The 19,018-nt window shown below is 53.2% G+C and overlaps 1 protein-coding gene across 2 annotated transcripts in view; it reads left to right on the forward strand.

The window, feature by feature from the left end:
• The window catches only part of RCAN1 (regulator of calcineurin 1), a 60,212-nt gene extending 58,302 nt beyond the window's left edge, over positions 1–1,910 (forward strand). For both annotated transcript variants that reach the window (XM_080656246.1, XM_080656247.1), the window contains exon 4: positions 372–1,910. In XM_080656246.1, coding sequence (XP_080512372.1) covers positions 372–544 — 173 coding nt within the window. In that variant the 3' untranslated portion in view covers positions 545–1,910. The remainder of the gene's footprint in view (positions 1–371) is intronic.
• The last annotated feature ends 17,108 nt before the right edge of the window (positions 1,911–19,018 follow it).

Raw genomic sequence — 19,018 nt, forward strand, 5'->3', positions numbered from 1 at the left:
CCTACCCTCTGGGTGCGTCTGGTGGGTGGGTTGGAGGGTTTGTTAGGAACATCGTGGCCAAGATGGCCCGTGACCTCTGACCCTCCCTGCAGCTGTCCCCCGGGGACAGTGGCAGCATCCCAGGCTCACCGTGCAGCTGAGCAAAGGCATCTTCCGCCTTCTTGTGGGGAAGGCGCCCGCCGTGCTGACGGGAGGCCCTGCTCACGCTCCTCCTGTCGGGAAGGCGCCACCGAAGCAAGGCCTGTCCAGGCGTGTCCCTCCGTCCCCGCTGCGTGCGCACAGGCGAGGCCGCCGACCCGGACCCTGGTCTGCGTTCGCTCGCTCTGGGCTCTCGCCCTTGCCCGGGTGACCCTGCGCTGCTCTCTCCCCAGGGGACAAGTATGAGCTGCACGCGGCCACCGACACCACGCCCAGCGTCGTGGTGCACGTGTGCGAGAGCGAGCAGGAGGACGAGGAGGAGGACGAGATGGAAAGGACGAAGAGGCCCAAACCCAAAATCATCCAGACCAGGAGGCCGGAGTACACGCCCGTGCACCTCAGCTGAGCGGCGCTGCAGAGTCCCTGTCCCCACGGGGGTCTTACTGTGAGGCGGCCGCCGTGGCCGCAGCGCGGACAGCCCAGCTCTCATTGTCAGCGGAGGACCAGCTTGGTCTCCTGGTCCTGACCGCATCGCTGCGCGTGGCCCCGGGAATGTCCGGACCCGTCACGCAGCTGGGTCATCGCACACGGACCTCGGGCGTCTCACGCCAACCGGCAGCGGTCCTGTTTCGTCCCTTTCCCAGGGGCTCTGTTTCTGCCAAGGGCAGGCTGACCCGTGGGCCGGGGTCCGTTCCCAAGCAGCCCTCGGGGTAGGCCCTCTCCGGGGGGAGAGTGCCCCGTGCCCACGAAGCGTCTGAGGTGGGAAGCTGGGGGGACCGCAGTGCAGTGTGGACAGCGTGGCGCCCATCCTCCTCCCTCCCGCCCCACGTTCCTGCATGTCTGTTGCCGGCCTCCGGAACTGAGCCTGTCCGCGTGGCTCCGCCCTCGCTCTGCATGTCGGAAGATCCGAGAGCCTTGGAACTGCCACCTTTCCGGCTCGCAGCTCCTAAGAGCACCCACACGGCTTCTACCCGGATCCGTGGCTCGGCGTCCTGCCGGCGCCCTGCAGCTGTGCTCCCTGACGGTCCCTCTGCGGTTCTGGGTGGTCCCTTCCCGCGTCAGAGAACAGCAGGTTCCCTGCCAGCCTCCGGTGGGGGCGGCGTCTCGGCGCAGGCATCTGGGGTTGGCGTCGGTCTGTCTGTCTCTTTCACGTGGTGGTCGATACTGATTCCTGGGAATGGCGGGGTAAGGTCGCTGGGTGTCTGCCCCACGAAACATCGAGGTGAACTTGTAAATAAAGCCGGCAGCACATGTTCCCACCCGCTGTGCACTTGGTGGAGACGCGGCTGAGGGCGCCTAGCTGGGCGCTGTGGCCTACCTGGGCGTGTGCGGTGGAACGCGGAGGTGTGGCGTGGACCGTGGGCGCCGGCGACGTGAGCGGGACACAGTGCCTTCCCCCTTCGTTCATGCGGTTCCCTCCGGGACTCTCCTCGTGGAGGCTGTGCGTCGGGTCGGGTAAGTGGGTGTTCTACTCTGGCCTTAAAGCACCATGACGACGCCTGTCGCTTCAACACGACCCGCTGCCGAGTCACGATGCAGCACCGACCTGCGAGCTGGCTCTCTTCAAGGGAGCGAGCGCGTGTGGTTGTTCATGCCAGAAGCGGACTGAATATCCTCAAAGCCCCGTTACGGTGCTTGGCGGGGCCGGTGCGGAGCGCGCTGCCCGTCGTTCGGGGTTCCCATCGGAGTGCTTGCACCTGGAGAGGCCGCCTCAGCATTTGTATTACCTGCGTTCTGCAATAAAGCGCACACCATGCTCTCATGGGAAAGTGACCTGCCTGTCCTGTTCTCTCTGACGATCGGTCTGTGGACCCTCTGAATCCGTCCAGTCTCGGAAGGATCGCCCCCCGTCAGGCTGAGTTTAGAAACGGCTGCCTCGTGGCTGTGGCTCGGGGGGGGGTCCGCCACCCTGACACGGCACGAGTCATGGGGACGGCGGAGGGCATCGGAGGGAGCCCGCTCACTGTGTCCGGCAGATGCCACTCTCCTGGCACCGCCGCCAAACAGCGCTGTGACCGTCCACTCGAAAAGTTCTCTTTCCTGTTAGAAAAAGACACCCATGGGGATAGGAAGTTACAGAGGCTACTTCTGTCCCGAGAGTCTGTCCGCACGGCAGGCAGCCTGGTGCCGGGACTCTCCTTATAGATGGGGGGGCGGGGGGGCGGGGGGGGGAGGTTGTTCAGGCCGACCTCACCAGGATCTATTGCTCACGAGGCGGCCGCCGTGACAGGCATCCTGATCGAGATGAGTGTTCATCCGTTTCCCATGAAAAACCACGTGCCTCCCCCTCAGCGACAGACTCATCTCACCAGCATTTGCATGTTTCAAAGCCACGTGTGCGTGAGGCTTAACCGTGCTGGGAATCCACACTTCAGTCACCACGTCCGTGACGCTGATGACGGAGCAGATTCGCTAAGGGGCCATCGGGGGCGGGGCTGTCACTGATTGAGCCTTAGAGTCGCGAGGAGCCCCGTGGTGGCCAGAGGCGCTGGCACGGGGGAGCCCGGGACCCTGTTTCATAAACAACCTGGATTAGGCCGAGGCGGGGCTCTGCGCCTGGCTCCTGGGGAAGCACGGGCGGTTGGTCCCACTGCGGGGAAGCAGGCAGACCTGATGGAATCACAACAGATCACACCCTCTCCCTCACCCGGACCACGTCCCGTGAGTTGTCCTGTGGTAGGTATGTGTGGCGTGGCCGCTGAAATTCCACCCCCGTGGTGCTGCGGTCGCTGGTCACCAGGCTGATGGACGTGAGGCCTGGAGTCGTGAGTGTGCCCAGGCCGCCCGGGTTTCCCCGTCCCCGCCCGTGAGGGGCTCAGCAAAGGCAAAACTGACAGACACGCGGGCGGGATCATGCAGCACACACCCCTGCCGTGGCCTGGCGTGCTCCTCGATAGCTCTTCATAGAATATATTTCTGAGCTGATGGTGAGGAGACCCTCCAAGAAAAAGACGAGCCCCCAGAACGGACACTGCGTCACCGTGAAGGGGGGAAATGGTGCGGTGCCTGCTCGGGCAGCTGTGAATCCTCGGGCAGCAAAGCCTGACCTGCAGTCACAGGCGGGTGGGACTTTACGTCTCCAGTGCATGTGTGAGTGCGTCCACGGGAGACCCAGCACGTGTGTGAGTGCGCCCACGGGAGACCCAGCGCGTGTGTGAGTGTGCCCACGGGAGACCCAGCGTGTGTGAGTGCGCCCACAGGAGACCCAGCGTGTGTGAGTGCGCCCACGGGAGACCCAGCACGTGTGTGAGTGCGCCCACGGGAGACCCAGCGTGTGTGAGTGTGCCCACGGGAGACCCAGTGTGCGGGGTGAGTGCGCCCACGGGAGACCTGGGTCATCAGAGAGCTTTAATTTCAGGCGTGATGCACAGAGCTCACTCAAAGGAAACAGATGGAATAAATACCCAGTAGCAAAGCGTTAAACACCCTGTGGACGGGAGGACAGCAGTGACCCGGCAGCGGGTCTGTCGCCCTCACGGGTTTGCGGAGCCTTTGGACCATCTGCCTACAAGCAGCGTTCATCTCAAGGTCAGCAATTCGCAAGAAGCTACACATGAGCAATTTACCTTCAGATCATTCAGGGCGAGTTTGGAATACAATAAATACGAAATACACCCTTCCTTCCCCGACTCTCTGGCCTTCCGCTTCCAAAGCAGGAGGTGCGGGGAGTTTTGTTCTGCCGTGCCACCCCTCCTGGCAGGCTCCAGTCACATCTGGGACCCCAGGAGGGCCCGGCCCCAGGGGGGAATCGGACCCTCATACCCCCTCTTCAGTGCGTCCTTCCTTCCGCTGGTGAAAGGCCACCTTAATCATGGCTTTGGTTTTCGGTGGTTTGTTTTTTATGTTTTTATTGATTTCAGAGAGAAAGGGAAAGGGGAAGAAAGATAGAAACATCAGTGATGAAAGAGAATCATTGACCAGTTGTCTCCTGCACGCCCCACACTGGGGATCGAGCCCACAGCCTGGGCATGTGCCCTGACCGGGAATTGAATTGTGACCTCCTGGTTCATCGGTCAACGTTCAACCACGGAGCCATGCCAGCTGGGCATCACAGCTTTGTTTACGAAAGAAAGAAATGATTTGTAAGGGATTAAGGCACGGGTGGGCAAACTTTTTTACTTGAGGGCCACAATGGGTTCTTAAACTGGACCGGAGGGCCGGAACAAAAGCATGGATGGAGTGTTTGTGTGAACTAATATAAATTCAAAGTAAAGGAGCGGAGGGGAGAGCAAGAGAACCGGATAGAACAGCTGGATCCGGCCCACGGGCCGTAGTTTGCCCACGGTTGGATTAAGGTGTGGTGTCTACATTCGGCATTTCTTTTTCTTACAAGATTCTGATTAGAGATTCGATGAGCATTCTGCATAGCAAATGAGAGCCGAGTGGTCGCTCTAACAGCTGCTCACAGCTCCCTGTTCCTAGCTCACCAAGATCTCTTCCCTAGGAACCCTGGCCCAGGTTTTCTCTGCCCAGAACATCGCCCACTGCCCCAGCCTAGCCCGGATTAACGCCCATGTCAGTCCTGCTCCCCTCTGTCTGCGTCAGCAGCAGCTTCCGCCAGGCCCCGCCTGCAGTGCTCAATAAATACAACTGAGGTGATTAACTGGCTTACTGACATGCTCTACAAGCCCCGTCACTAATCTCTCCCCTTGAGAAGGATCCCAGCTGCTGCTCCTGCACCTCCCACTGTACCCCACATTTCCCCATTGTGATACATATTGTCTTTTAATTACAATTTTTAAATTGTTTGTCTTCCTTGTTAGAATGTAAGTCAAGTGGAGGCAGGATTCCTGGTAGCCCGTGGCTCACAGTAGACATTCAACATTTATTGGATGGATGGATGGATGGATGGATGAATTGATGGATAGGTGGATGGGTAGATGGGTGGGTGGGTGAATGGATGGATGGATGGATGGCTAGGTGGGTGGGTAGATGATGGATGGGTGGATGGATGGATAGGTGGGTGGCTGAGTGGATGGATGGATGGCTAGCTGGGTGGGTAGGTAGATAGATGATGGATGGGTGGATGGATGATGGATGGATGGATAGGTGGGTGGCTGAGTGGATGGATGATGGATGGATGGCTAGGTGGGTGGGCAGGTGGGTGGATGGATGATGGATGGATAGATGGGGATTTTAGAGGCAGAGGAGTTAGAGGTCACTGAGAAGGAGTTCAAATCGTGAGGCATGCTTTCATCTTCCTAGTGAGTAGAGCTGTAAGCATCTCAGTGTTTTAATCCAATAAATTTCCAGGCAGCTGGAGCAATAAGAATGAAAGAGAAAATAGATGTAAGTGTTGGGGTAGACAATAGATGAGGAAAGAAAAAAATATATGTTTTTAGATTTTCTTCTCAAAATAGAGTGATTGACTAGAAGATGTGACTGGGAAGAGGGTAAGAGGACTTCTCAGGTAATGGGAGAGGTTGGTGCCTTGATTGAGCAGCACAATAATAATGTCAGTGACAACACAGCAGTGGATGAATGAATGAATGAATGAATGATGAATAGATTGATATATGGCTGGGTGGATGATGGATGGGTGGATGATGGATGGGTGGATGGATGGATGGTGGGTGGGTGAATGGATGGGAGGGATGGATGGATGATGGATGGATGAATGGATGGCTAGGTGGGTGGGTGGGTGAGTAGATAGATGATGGATGGGTGGATGGATGGGTGGGTGAGTGAATGGATGGAAAAAATCGCATCAAACTGCATACCTTAAAGGGTAGCATTTTGTTACATGTAAGTATGCTTAATAAAGTTGACTTCATGATTTTTTACCTTTTTATTGAGTTTATTGGGGTGACGCTGGTTCTAATAAAGGTACATAGGTTTCAGGTGTACAGTTCTATCACTCCTCACCGGTACGTTGTATTGTGTGTTCACCACCCCAAGTCAATCTTCTTCCACCACCATTTACCCCTTTACCCTCTCCCACCGGCCCCTGCTCCCCTTAATGTTTTAAAAATCAGGATAAAAGGAAAAAACTTCAATCTTGGACCATGGACAGAAGTCGGGAGAAGGTCTTAGCTCTGGTCACACCCAGTGGAAAGGTTTTCGTGTCTGACGCTGTCAGAGCCTTAAGCCAGGCGGACAGCCCGATCAGTGTGAGATTCCAGCGAAGCTTTCCTAGAAGAAGTCATGTGTCCTCGACACTTGGAAAATCAACGTGGGTCACATTTCTTTAAAGTTTAATATATGCCTAAGTTTACGTATGTGCGGAACCAACACACTGCTACTTCCAGAGCAAGTGAATAGATGTTGACACCGCTGTTCGTGACGACAGCCCACATGGCCGTGTGGCCTCGAGCAGCAGGACCCCAGACCGGGAACATACATCTCAGCGATGCCTTTGAAATGAATGAACTGTTGGAGAAGAAACAAGAAAAAGACCCACTTCCTGCCAGGTCTGTTTTATTTCTGAAGCTTCTAAAACATTTTTCCTGCAAATCATACAAAAACACCATTCTTTTCCTTACAGAAATACATTTAAAGCTCCATAGGATCATTAGCGAGCATTATAGGGGGGCTCCTATCCTCGCAGCACGGTTATGCCTCCCCAAATCTAATGGTTTCCATGTGGCCTTATGGCCTCAGTTGCCAAATAACCTCTTTTCACTGTCTTTGTTTGAGTTCATGGTTTTTATAAGGTAAACACTGCCGGTTGCGGTTTCAGATCTCCGTGGCAGGTTGTGAAATTTGAAAAATGGTGTCTGGCAGAGGTACCCATGCGTGGGCACGGAGAAGCTTCTTAAACTCTCATCACAGTGAGAAATCAGGAACGGAGGGCCGGCACACTTTCTAGTCTTAGGACACACCCATCGCTACAGCTGTGGAATGCTGCCACGGAACAGCTGGGCGGGGGAGTGCCCGCAGCTGCCCTGCGGGATGTCCGGCCTCACCTGCAGGCCAGGTTAGCTGACTGATAGGCCCCCAGCCAGACAAGCACCCTGCTGTCCTGCGGGAGGCAGAGTGGTCCTGGACTTGGAGGGAGGAGACCAGAATGTTCTGCCGGGTTCCTGAGACCGCCCTGAGGCAGTGTGAACGCTGCAGGTGCCTGAGGGGCGGTGGGGACCAGAAGGAGTAGAGAAGGGCGCCGTCCAGGCCCCTGGCCATCAGGCACCGCTCACCTTCCCACTGCAGCCTAGCCCCCGCCCCCAGGTCGCAAGCAGGGGGGGCGTGCACCTCTGCTCCTGGCCCCCACCTGCAGTGTCCGCCCACCTCCTGAGAGTGCGTCTGAGGCCTGGAGACAGCGGGAATCTGGGAGGTGAGTGGCTGATGCGGCTGCCCCAGCCCAAGCCCGCGGCGCCCCCTGCTGTCTGTACGGAGCGGGGCACACCAAGAGCAGGGGGCCCTGAGCGTGGGGACGAAGTTCTGGTGGAGGTCAAGTTCCCTGGCGGTTGGCAGGAGGCGGTAGCAGACCTGGCAGAGCTTGCGGGGCCACGTGGGAGCGGTAAGAACATCCTGGCCAACCCCCCCCCCCCATCAGGTGCGCCCTCCTGGGAGACAGGAGCCCCGCGGGGCCCCAGCTGGCGGGTGGGGGTGAGCTCGGCTGGGAGGGAGCGCGGAGGAGGAGGGAGCTGCGGGCAGCGTCCTGCAACTGCAAGGAGGTGAATGCTGGCCACAGCGGCCTGAGCTTGGAGGGACCCCCGCCTCCCCCAGACCACGGCTGTGGCTGACACCTCCGCTCAGGTGGCCTCACCTGGCAAGGAGCTGAGCGCCGCCGGCTGTGCGCCTCTGAGCGGCAGCCCCAAGCGGACCCGGGCCCCCTCACACCACAGGTGCTGTGTGCTTCAGGCTGTGCTCCTGTAAACACTGATTTCCTGTCTCCTTTTTAGCGACTGCATCTGTGGACAACAGCATCAGGAGGAGGGGGGAGTCTGAGAAGGGTTAAACGGGGCTTTGACCTTGTCACTGCCACTCAAGGTCGTCCTTTCCCACCTCTCTCTGCTCTGAGGTCTCTGGCATCTCTAAGGCAGTTTCCAGAAGACCAGGCGTTGGCATCCACACCCAGACGTGAGGCAAAGAGAGATCCAGCAGACCACCCACGCCTGGACTCGGACTCCAACTCCGACAGGCACCCAAATGCCACATGTTCAAAAGTCCCAGTCCTCTGTGTCCCCGCCTCCTCATCTACACTCGTGGCACCAGCCTCCCCACCCACACGGCTCAGGTGACCCCGGCTGACCTTGACTTTTCCTTCACCTCCGGGGCTCCACCATCTGACTGCTCCCCGTGGGTGTAAGGTCTTGTCAGCAGATGTAATTTACCTCCCGGGAAACTTGGTGATTACCTTCATGAAAGACGTGCAGCTAACGAGGGGCTGGTGAAACACGAAGGTCGTTGGTCTGCGAGCTAGAACAGCCCCTGATGAAGGGCAGCCGGGCTTTCCCTCCTGCAAGGAACCCGCGGGCCCATCCCTCCTCCACACGCAGGGCCACGGGGGCTCTCAGCATACTATTCGTCCTCCAAGGATGTCACGTGTTCTGGGCATGTGTATACACTATGTATTTTTCTTGCAAAACTAGAAAAAGAATTGAGAATAATATCACAATCTAACTGTATCTCTATATTTTGCAATATGTCCACCAGAAAGTTTATATACTGTATACACACACACACGCACACGCACACACACACACACACATCATTACTGTGAGACCCTCTCCCCCTCCTCGATTCTGTTTCCCCTCCTCCCTCTGCGGAGCCAGCTGTGATCATGAGTTCATTACTTACAATCTCATGTGTCTTTATACTTACTCAGCTTATACGTCTGTAAGCAAGACACTGTTTGACTGATGGTAAATTTTAAGAATTGGTGTATTTTAGGTATAAATGGGAAAATTACTTCTTTTAATCCAACACTGTCCACGTGGATACACATCCTGATTCATTCTTCATGCGTTCTTGTCTTCTTTCCATCACTGAGCTTCACGGAACCGTACAGAGTCAGCTCGTCAAATTAAAGAAAGGGAACCAGCCGTGCAACCACCAGCTGGATCGCCACGGAGGATGAGCCCTGGCCAGTGTGCTCAGCGGTTGAGCATCCCCCCACGTACCAAGGGGTCACCTGTTCGGTTCTCAGTCGGGGCACATGCCCAAGTTGCCGACTCGATCCCCAGCAGGAGGCGTACAGGAGGCAGCCGATCGACGTTTCTCTCCCTCTCCCTTCTTCTCTCTCTAAAAAATCAATAAAAACACATTAAACAAATTTTTTAAAGAAATAGAATGGCATTTGCACCCCAGAAGCCCCTCATATGACCTCATCCCATAACCACCTGCCACTTCCCCAAGGACACACACACCCGCTAGTGCTCACCGTGGTTCCCGCTCGAAGGCTGCGGAGGAAGCTCTGAGCTCGCAGCCTTGGGCCTGCTTCTCTTGGTCCCACTGGGGAGACGTATCTGTGCTTTCTGCGGCAGCAGTTTGCCCATTTTAAATTCTTTTCTTTCTGCCCTGGCTGGTGTGCTCAGTGGTTAGAGCGTTGGCCTGTGCACAGAAAGGACTTGGGTTCCATTCCCGGTCAAGGGCACGTACCTCAATTGCAGGTTTCCGCCCCACCCCCAGTAGGGGCGCATGTGGGAGGCAACCATCTCTCTCTCTCTCTCTCTCTCTCTCTCTCTCTCTCTCTCCCTCTCCCTCTCCCTCTCCCTCTCCCTCTCCCTCTCCCTCTCCCTCTCCCTCTCCCTCTCCCTCTCCCTTCCTCTCTGAAATAAATAAAAATATATTTTAAACAAACACATAAATAATGCTGTAAGAAACATGTGGGTGCAGCTGTCCTTAAAAAAAATAAAATAGCCAAAACCGGTTTGGCTCAGTGGATAGAGCGTCGGCCTGCGGACTGAGGGTCCCGGGTTCGATTCCGGTCAAGGGCATGTAACTTGGTTGCGGGCACATCCCCAGTGGGAGGTGTGCAGGAGGCAGCTGATCGATGTCTCTCTCTCATCGATGTTTCTGACTATCCCTCTTCCTTCCTCTCTGTAAAAAAAAAAAATCAATAAAATATATATATAAAATAAATAAATAAATAAATAAATAAATAAATAAAATAAAATAAATGACTAAGTGAATTCTTTTCTTTTTAATAGACTTGGTTTTTTGTTTTGTTTTGTTTTTCATATATTTTATTGATATTCTACAGAGAGGAAGGGAGAGGGATAGAGAGCCAGAAACATCGATGAGAGAGAAACATCGATCAGCTGCCTCCTGCACACTCCCTACTGGGGATGTGCCCGCAACCAAGGTACATGCCCCTGACCGGAATCGAACCCGGGACCCTTCAGTCTGCAGGCCGACGCTCCATCCACCGAGCCAAACTGGTTTCAGCAATAGACTTGGTTTTTTAGAAAAGTTGTAGACTTTTCAGAAAAGGATGAGATGATGGTACTGAGCTCCCGTCCGCCTTGCATTCGGTTTGCCCCTGGGAGATGGTCACCGGTCACGGTCAATGAGCCAGTGTCAGTACCTGAGTGAAGAGTTCAGCTTGGCTTGGTTTTCTTAGCTTTGCCTAGCGTCCTGTTCTGCCCAGGACCCCGCCTGGCATGGCCCCCCGTGCCCCAGGCTCCGCGGGGCCGGGTCAGCTTCTGGCAGGAGCGGCCTGCGGAGGGCTGAGGGGCGTGGCAGGTGCCGCGCTGGCCTGTGCTGATGCCTCCCCGTGGCCAGGCGGGCTCACGGGTGCTGGAGGGCCACCGAGGTGAAGGGCTGTTTTCATCGCATCGTGATAAGCCGCAAACTGTCGGAATGGTTTATGACCGCTGACGGCCGGGGTCACCCGCCTGAGGTCCTGTCAGGGTTCTCGCTGTAGAGTTACCTTTTCTCCCCCTTCCACGTGGCGCAGTTTGGAGGGGGGTCGTGGTGCACAGCCCACATGTGGGGGTGTGCGGGGCGGGTGGCGGGGGGGCTGCTCCCTCTCCCGGGAGGCAGAGTATCAGCGTAAACTGTTTGGAACTCTCTGTGGGGAGACAGGTCTCTTCTTCCTCGTTTATTTATAGTCCATCATTCATCTAGATCAGCTTGGACTTGTGGATATTGACTTTACACTTTGAGCTATAATCCAACTTTATATTTTGTTGCTCGAAACTTCCATTTCTCCAAGGAGCGAGCCCTGGTTCCTTTTAATGAAGAACAAAGAGCCGAAACCGGTTTGGCTCAGTGGATAGAGCGTCGGCCTGCGGACTCAAGGGTCCCGGGTTCGATTCCGGTCAAGGGCATGTACCTTGGTTGCGGGCACATCCCCAGTGGGGGGTGTGCAGGAGGCAGCTGATCGATGTTTCTCTCTCATCGATGTTTCTGACTTTCTATCCCTCTCCCTTCCTCTCTGTAAAATATCAATAAAATATATTAAAAAAAAAAAAAAAAGAACAAAGAGTATTAGAAACCAAGATCTGGTGATGAGGCATGCCTGTTACTGAGCGTCATTTCTTGTAGGCCCTCTCCGAAGGCAGAGCAGGAAAGAGAAGGGTTTATATACATCATCAAGCATTCTGTAGATTCAATTCCATTGGCCGATGGTGCTGTGAAATTCAGCTACGTCCTCACTACGTTCCTGCCTGTGGAATCTGGGAGGAGAGCGTTGAAGTCTCCGACTGTGATAGCGGGTTCATCGCTCTCTCCTGGCGGGTCTGCCCGTTTTGCCTTGTGTGTTTTGATGTCAGACGTGTACATGTTAGAGACTGTCATGACTTCTTGGAGAACTGGCTGCGTTATCACTATGCAGTGCCCCGCTTTGCCTCTGATCATTTGCCTTGCCCTGAAGTCTGCTCTTCTGAAATTAACAACTGCAGCCATTTCTTCTGGTTGGTGTACCCGTCTTCATCCGTTCGCTCTTCATCTCTATCTTTCCATGTAAAGCTGATTTCTTACAGACAACAGATAGTTGTGTCTAGTGTGTGTGTTTTTATATATATATATATTCTGGCAATCTCTATCTTTTTAAAAATATATATTTTTAAATTTATTTCAGAGAGGAAGGGAGAGGGACAGATAGAAACATCGATGATGAGAAAGGATCATTGATCGGCTGCCTCCTGCTCACCCCCGACGGGGGATCAAATCTCCACACAACTGGGGCATGTTCCCTGACCAGGAATTGAACCATGACTTCCCAGTTCATAGGTCAACGCTCAAGCACCGAGCGATGCCAGCTGGGCAACGATCTCTGTCTTTTAATTTGTGTTTAGATCATTGACGTTTGAAATGGTTATCGATATAGTTGGATTAATATCTACCATATCTTTGCACTGTTTGCTATCTATTGCCTTTGTTATTTCTGTTTTTGTCTTCCGCTCCTTTTGTGCATTCCTGGTTTTAATGGAGCATTTTGTGATTCCATCTTCTCTCCTTTCTTAGCATATCAGTTCTACTCTTTCTGAACTGATTTTTTAGTGGCTTCCTTAGAGTTTGCAGTATCCATTTACGATTAATCCAGGTCCACTTTCCAATAATACTATCTTACTCCGTGAGTAGTGCAAGTACCTTATAATAACAGAACATTCCTACTCTTTCTCCCATCCCTGTATCCTAATGGCCATTCATTTCACCTATACATAAGCTATAATCATCTAATGCATGTTGCTATTATTTTAAACAAACTAGTATCTGTTAGCTCAGTTATGAATATTAAAAGTTTTTATTTTATCTTCACTCATTCAGTCTCCAATACTCGTCCTTTTTAAAAAAAATATATAGATTCAGGTTTCTGACCTATATATCACTTTCCTTCTTTCTGAAGAACTTCTTTGAGAGCTTGTTTTGGAGGTTCTAGCAGGGGAGCGCAGCTACTCCTATACCCTTGACCGAAGACCGGTCCTCTCCTCTGGGGGGAAGGTCATCCTCTTCGACCAAGCGCACAGCTTCGGGAGGGACGCACATGGATCAGTGAGGGGAGAGGGGGACACCCGCCTAGCCAGCCAGATCAGCCGAATCAACCCTGGCGATCAATGGGGTGACAGATGTCGCAGCCAGATCGCCCTCACATCCTGAAGAACTTCTTTGAATATTTCTTGCAAGGCAGGTCTACTGGAGACAAGTTCCCTCAATGTTGGCTTGTCTGAGATGGTCTTTATTTTCCCTTTACTTTTGAAGGATAATGTCACAGGATACAGAATTCTGGGTTGGTGATTTTTCTCTCTCAACACTTCAGGTATGTCTCTCCGTTCTCTTCTTGCTTGTGTGGTTTCTACGAAGTAAAACCTAATTCTTACTTTTGTTCCTCTTTGGTAAGCCCTTCCCCCATCCCTGGCTTCTTAGAAGACTTTTTTTCTTCATCTTTGATTTTCTGCGGTTTGAATGTGATATACCTAAACATATTTACCTTGGCATTTATCTGTTTGGTGTTCTCTGAGCTTCCTGGGTCTGTGGTTTGGTGTCTGACGTAAGTATGAGGAACTCCCAGTCATTTTGGTTTCAAATATTTCTTCTGTTCCTTTTTTTAAAATTTTAATAAATCTTTATTATTCAGATTATTACAATTGTTCCTCTTTTTTCTCCCATAGCTCCCCTCCAACCGGTTCCCACCCCACCCTCTGCCCTTACCCCTCCCGCCACTGTCCTCATCCATAGGTGTACGATTTTTGTCCAGTCTCTTCCCACACCCCCACACCCCTTTCCCCCCCGAGAATTGTCAGTCCACTCCCTTTCTATGCCCCTGATTCTATTATATTCACCAGTTTATTCTGTTCCTCAGATTTTTTATTCACTTGATTTTTAGATTCACTTGTTGATAGATATGTATTTGTTGTTCATAATTTTTATCTTTACCTTTTTCTTCTTCTTCCTCTTCTTTAAGAATACCTTTCAGCATTTCATATAATACTGGTTTGGTGGTGATGAACTCCTTTAGCTTTTTCTTATCTGTGAAGCTCTTTATCTGACCTTCAATTCTGAATGATAGCTTTGCTGGGTAGAGTAATCTTGGGTGTAGGTTCTTGCTATTCATCACTTTGAATATTTCTTGCCACTCCCGTCTGGCCTGCATAGTTTCTGTTGAGAAATCAGCTGACAGTCCTATGGGTACTCCCTTGTAGGCAACTAACTGTTTTCCTCTTGCTGCTTTTAATATTCTCTCTTTGTCTTTTGCTCTTGGCATTTTAATTATGATGTGTCTTGGTGTGGTCCTCTTTGGATTCCTTTTGTTTGGGGTTCTGTGCGCTTCCTGGACTTGTAAGTCTATTTCTTTCACCAGGTGGGGGAAGTTTTCTGTCATTATTTCTTCAAGTAGGTTTTTAGTATCTTGCTCTCTCTCTTCTTCTGGCACCCCCATAATTTGGATGTTGGTATGCCTGAGGTTGTTCCAGAGGCTCCTTACACTATCTTCATATTTTTGGATTCTTTTTTCTTTTTTCTTTTCCGGTTGGGTGTTTTTTGCTTCTTTGTATTTCAAATCTTTGACTTGATTTTTGCGATCCTCTAGTCTGCTGTTGGACCTCTGTATATTATTTTTTATTTCAGTCAGTGTATGCTTAATTTCTAGTTGGTCCTTTTTCATATCCTCGAGGGTCTCACTAAATTTATCGGCCTTTTCTAGAAAATTCTTGAAAAACCTTATAACCGTGGTTTTGAACTCTATATCCAGTAGTTTGCTTTCCTCCATTTCTTTCATTTGTGACCTGTTTCTTTGTCTCCGCATTTTGGCTGCTTCCCTGAGTTGATAGAGTGGCTTTGTGTGCTAGGTGTCCTATAGGGCCCAGTGGCTCAGCCTCCCCAGTTACCTGAGGTGGACACTCTTGGTGCACCTCTTTGTGGGCTGTGTGCACAGTCTTGTTGTAGTTAAGCCTTGATTGTTGTTCGTATCACTGGGAGGAATTGACCTCCAACTGGCTGTGAGGATCAGCTGTGTCTACACTGGGAGAACTTCTGTGCTGGAGACACCCTTATGGGAAAAGACTTGCAAAAGCCTCTGTGCTCAGCTTGAATGGGGTGGAGTCTCAGGGCAGAGCAGACAACATTGGTTTCCCATCAGACCTGTCTTAATAGGCCCCTGTGTCTCAGTGTCCCGTGGTAATCACTGCAAGCACCTCTGAGAGAAAGCCGCCCTCAAGTTCCGCCCGCTGCCAGACAGTCCAGTTTCTCCCCGAATGAGTCTGGGTTCCCAGAGTCTCGCCCAGAACTGGAGTTCAGTGCAGTGGCGCTTTTGTCTCCCTCCCGCTTGAGAAAGCCAGCCGCATACTCAGTTGCCCGCCCTTTGCGCGCGCCTCGGTACCTCTGCCTTCCGTAGTTGCTCTGAGTCTCAGTGCGCTTTTCTCTTTCCTGACAGTCCAGTTTCTCCCCATATGAGTCTGGTCCCCAGAGTCTCGCCCGGAACTGGAGTTCAGAGCAGTCGGGAGCTGTTGTCTCCCTCCCACTTGAGAAAGCCAGCCGCGTACTCAGTTGCCCGCCCTCTCCGCACACACGTCTCCGTACCTCTGCCTTCTGCAGTTCCTCTGAGTCTCAGTGTGCTTTTCTCTTTCCTTCTAGTTGTAGAATTTCCACTCAGCCAGCCTTCCTGTGGTTCTGGATGATGTCCGTTCTGTCTTTTAGTTGTAGTTTTGAAATTGTTGTGCGAGGCAGCAGTTTAGGTGTTTACCTATGCCGCCATCTTGGTTTCTCCCTCTTCTGTTCCTTTATCTCTTTCTTCTCCTTCTGGTATTCCCATTATGCATATATTATGCCTTTTGTAATTCTTGGACATTGTGTTCTTTTTTTTTAAGTCTTCTCCTCCTTTACCTTTAAATTTTGGGGGTTTCCATTGATATACCATCAGCAATTCTTTCCTCAGCCATCTCCAGTCCCATGCATTCTTTATTTCTGTTGCAGGTTCTTGACCTCTAGCATTTTAAAAATTATTCCTTAGAATTTTTATCTTTCTATTTAAACTACCCATATATTTTAGCATGTTGTCTACTATTTCCATTAGAGCCCTTTGCATATTAATCAGAATTATTTAAAATCCCTACTCTGGTCATTCCCACATCTGTGCCCACATCTGTGCCATATCTTAGTCTGTTTCCAGTGCTTGCCTTATCTCGTCACTCTGTGCTCTTTGCTTTTGGTGTGCCTTGACACTTCTTGCTGAAAGCTGGACATGGTGTACCGGCTAAAAGGAACTTGGTAAATAGGCTTTCAGTGCTGTGGCAGGTGTAGGGGCAGTGGGTAGAGTGTTGGCCCTGCACTGAAGGGTCTTGGGTTCGATCCCTGGCCTCAGCCCATGCGGAAGGCAACCAATCACTGCGTCTCTCTCACGTGGATGTTTCCCTTTCCCTCTCCCCCTCCCTCCCTCCCTCCTTTCCTCCCTCCCTCCTTCCCTCCCACTCTCTAGAAGTCAATGGGAAAATATCCTCGGGTGAGGATTCACAACAACAAAAGATCCTAGACGTTTGTGAGCAGGTGAAAAGTCATGTAGTGGATGGATCTGTGCCTCCTTCTTTCATGTCCCCATGTTCCCTTCCTGCTCTCGCGTCTGCACAGACGAGGCACCCACAGCCGTTCTGCAGCTGTGCTGAGTCCCACTCCATGTGCTCTGACAGCCCAGGCACGGCTCCCATTGACCCGCCCCAAGAACAACGCGAAAGATCCAAACTGAATTCTTCAAACCTTGATGGAGTGTCTGCTGTTTGCTGGGCACAGGCTAGACGCCGGGTGGTGATCCCGCTGGTCCGAGGAGCATAAAGGGTTCCCCCCAATAGAACCGTCCTCAGGGAGATGCTGGCTGCAGGTCCCGAGAACCCGTCTCTCCTCTGTTCACATGGCCCAGGCAGGTGTGCACGCAGGCCTGGAACAGGCACCAACGTGGAGGAACCAAGCTTCTAACCAGCGTGGCACTGCCTCCACAATCGACAGGGTGGTGCGTGTTGTGGGAGCTCTGTGTCAGTGGCCAGGCATGCAGTCCTGGGGTGCTCGCCTGGAGGTCACGGTGCTGGGCCCCGGGGACCGGGCACCGAGCAGAGCAGAGGAGCTTGCCCTCCACCAGCCAGCTTCCCGGACCGGCATGTGGCAGCTCCCCCTGACGTGGGGTTCCACCCTGGACCGGATTGGATGTGGTACTGGGGGGTTTCTATCCCACGGTGACCCCGAGGATACCTGTGCCCACCTGAGGCCAGTGTGTGGCTCCAGCATCCCGTCGGATCAACCCGAGGCTCGGTTTTCGTCTGGTGACGGGTCTCCAGCTCCACATTCCAGACCCTCTTCTTCTAAGACTGTGGTTGGCAAACTGCGGCTCGCGAGCCACATGCGGCTCTTTGGCCCCTTGCGTGTGGCTCTTCCACAAAATACCACGGCCTGGGCAAGTCTATTTTGAAGAAGTGGCGTTAGAAGAAGTTTAAGTTTAAAAAATTTGGCTCTCAAAAGGAATTCCAATCGTTGTCCTGTTGATATTTGGCTCTGCTGACGAATGAGTTTGCCAACCACCGGTCTAAGATCTTCACCTCAGGCAACAGGAAGCCAGGGTTCCTCTCCCGGGCTCCCACCCAGCACCTGGACCTCACGCAACGGGCTGGCTCCTTCTGCCGTCTGCGTGGCCGCACCCTGGGTTCGCCCACCTCCCTGCCGACCATGGACAGAGAGCCCGTGGGTCAGAGGCTCCCCGTGGGTCCTGCTCCGTGTCTGTGAGCCAGGCCCCGCTTTCTATTTTTATACCTTATCTGCCGGGCTGTGCACTCAGCCAAGGGGTGGATAGAGCTGAGCACACTGAGCCTTTCGCTGCCTGCTGCGCCGGCCTGAACGGAGTTGTTTAACGTCCACCCACGGACGCAAGGAGTCCCGCCGAGCAGGTGTTCTCCATTCTCGTCACCCGAGTGGCAAAGGAGCGACCAGAACGAAGCGTCCACGTGCCTCGGCTCAGGTTGGTGAACGGACGGTCATCTGCAGGCCTGGCCCCGCGCAGGCCCTGAGTCTGCCCCAGGTTGGTTCTGAGGGCACCTTTGCTGTAAGAGAAGTAGAACCGGAATAGCCCTGGCATTTGTGCAGACAAGTCCCCCCCCCCCCCCCCCCCAGACACTCGGTGTCCCTGAGTCCTTGGGCTTCTGCAGATCCACGGAGCAGCAGAGGCTGGGGCTGCTCGGCCACCGCAGCACTGGGGTGATGTCCACACGCACCCACACCGATGCCCCCCGCCTACCTCTCCAGCCCAACCTCCGGCTCCAGCAAACATCCCGTTGAATCAGCTCGGCTCGGCAAACGTTCACTGAGGCTCCGTCGGGCTCAGGCACCCCCCGGTCTGTTCTACGCCTGGTCCAGAAAGGGGCGCCCCCAGATCACAGATAGGTGAGTAGCCAGTTATCCAATCAAGAAGTAGTCTATGGCCCGGATGGCGCGGCTCAGAGGTTGAGCGTTGACCTATGAACCAGGAGGTCACGGTTCAATTCTCCGTCAGGGCACATGCCTGGGTTGCGGGCTCCATCCCCCCAGTGTGGGGTGTGCAGGAGGCAGCCCATCAACGATCCTCTCTCTTAATTGATGTTTCTCTCTCTCTCTCCCCCTCCCTCTCCCTTCCTCTCTGAAATCAATAAAAAAATATTTTAAGAAAATGAAGCTGGTGAGTGGACCACTCAGGACAGAGGAGAGGGTTCCATTAGCCCAGGAGCCCCAGTCGTATTCCTGGGAGTCGCTGCTGTGCGCTGCCTTGGGCGGGGGCTTCAGCGATGAAAGGGAAGAGTGGTCCCGGGAGCCCTGGGTGGGGAGGGCCGTGGTCAAAGGTGACGCCTGTGCCATTGGGACCTGCACAGCTGTCCCCACTGGGGAGAGAGGTCACTTCCCCCGGAAAGGCTTGCGTGTGTTGGAGGCAGGGGACGGTGCAGGCGGTGAGAGAAGGGGGTGGGCATTTAGCTCGACTCCGCAGGGTGGGCGGGTTTACACATAGCTGATTGGGTGCCCACACCCTCCGGTGTAGGAGCTCAGTAAATAC

The sequence above is a fragment of the Plecotus auritus genome, assembly GCF_963455305.1.
Source record: "Plecotus auritus genome assembly, chromosome: 2".
Taxonomy (NCBI): Eukaryota; Metazoa; Chordata; class Mammalia; order Chiroptera; family Vespertilionidae; genus Plecotus; species Plecotus auritus.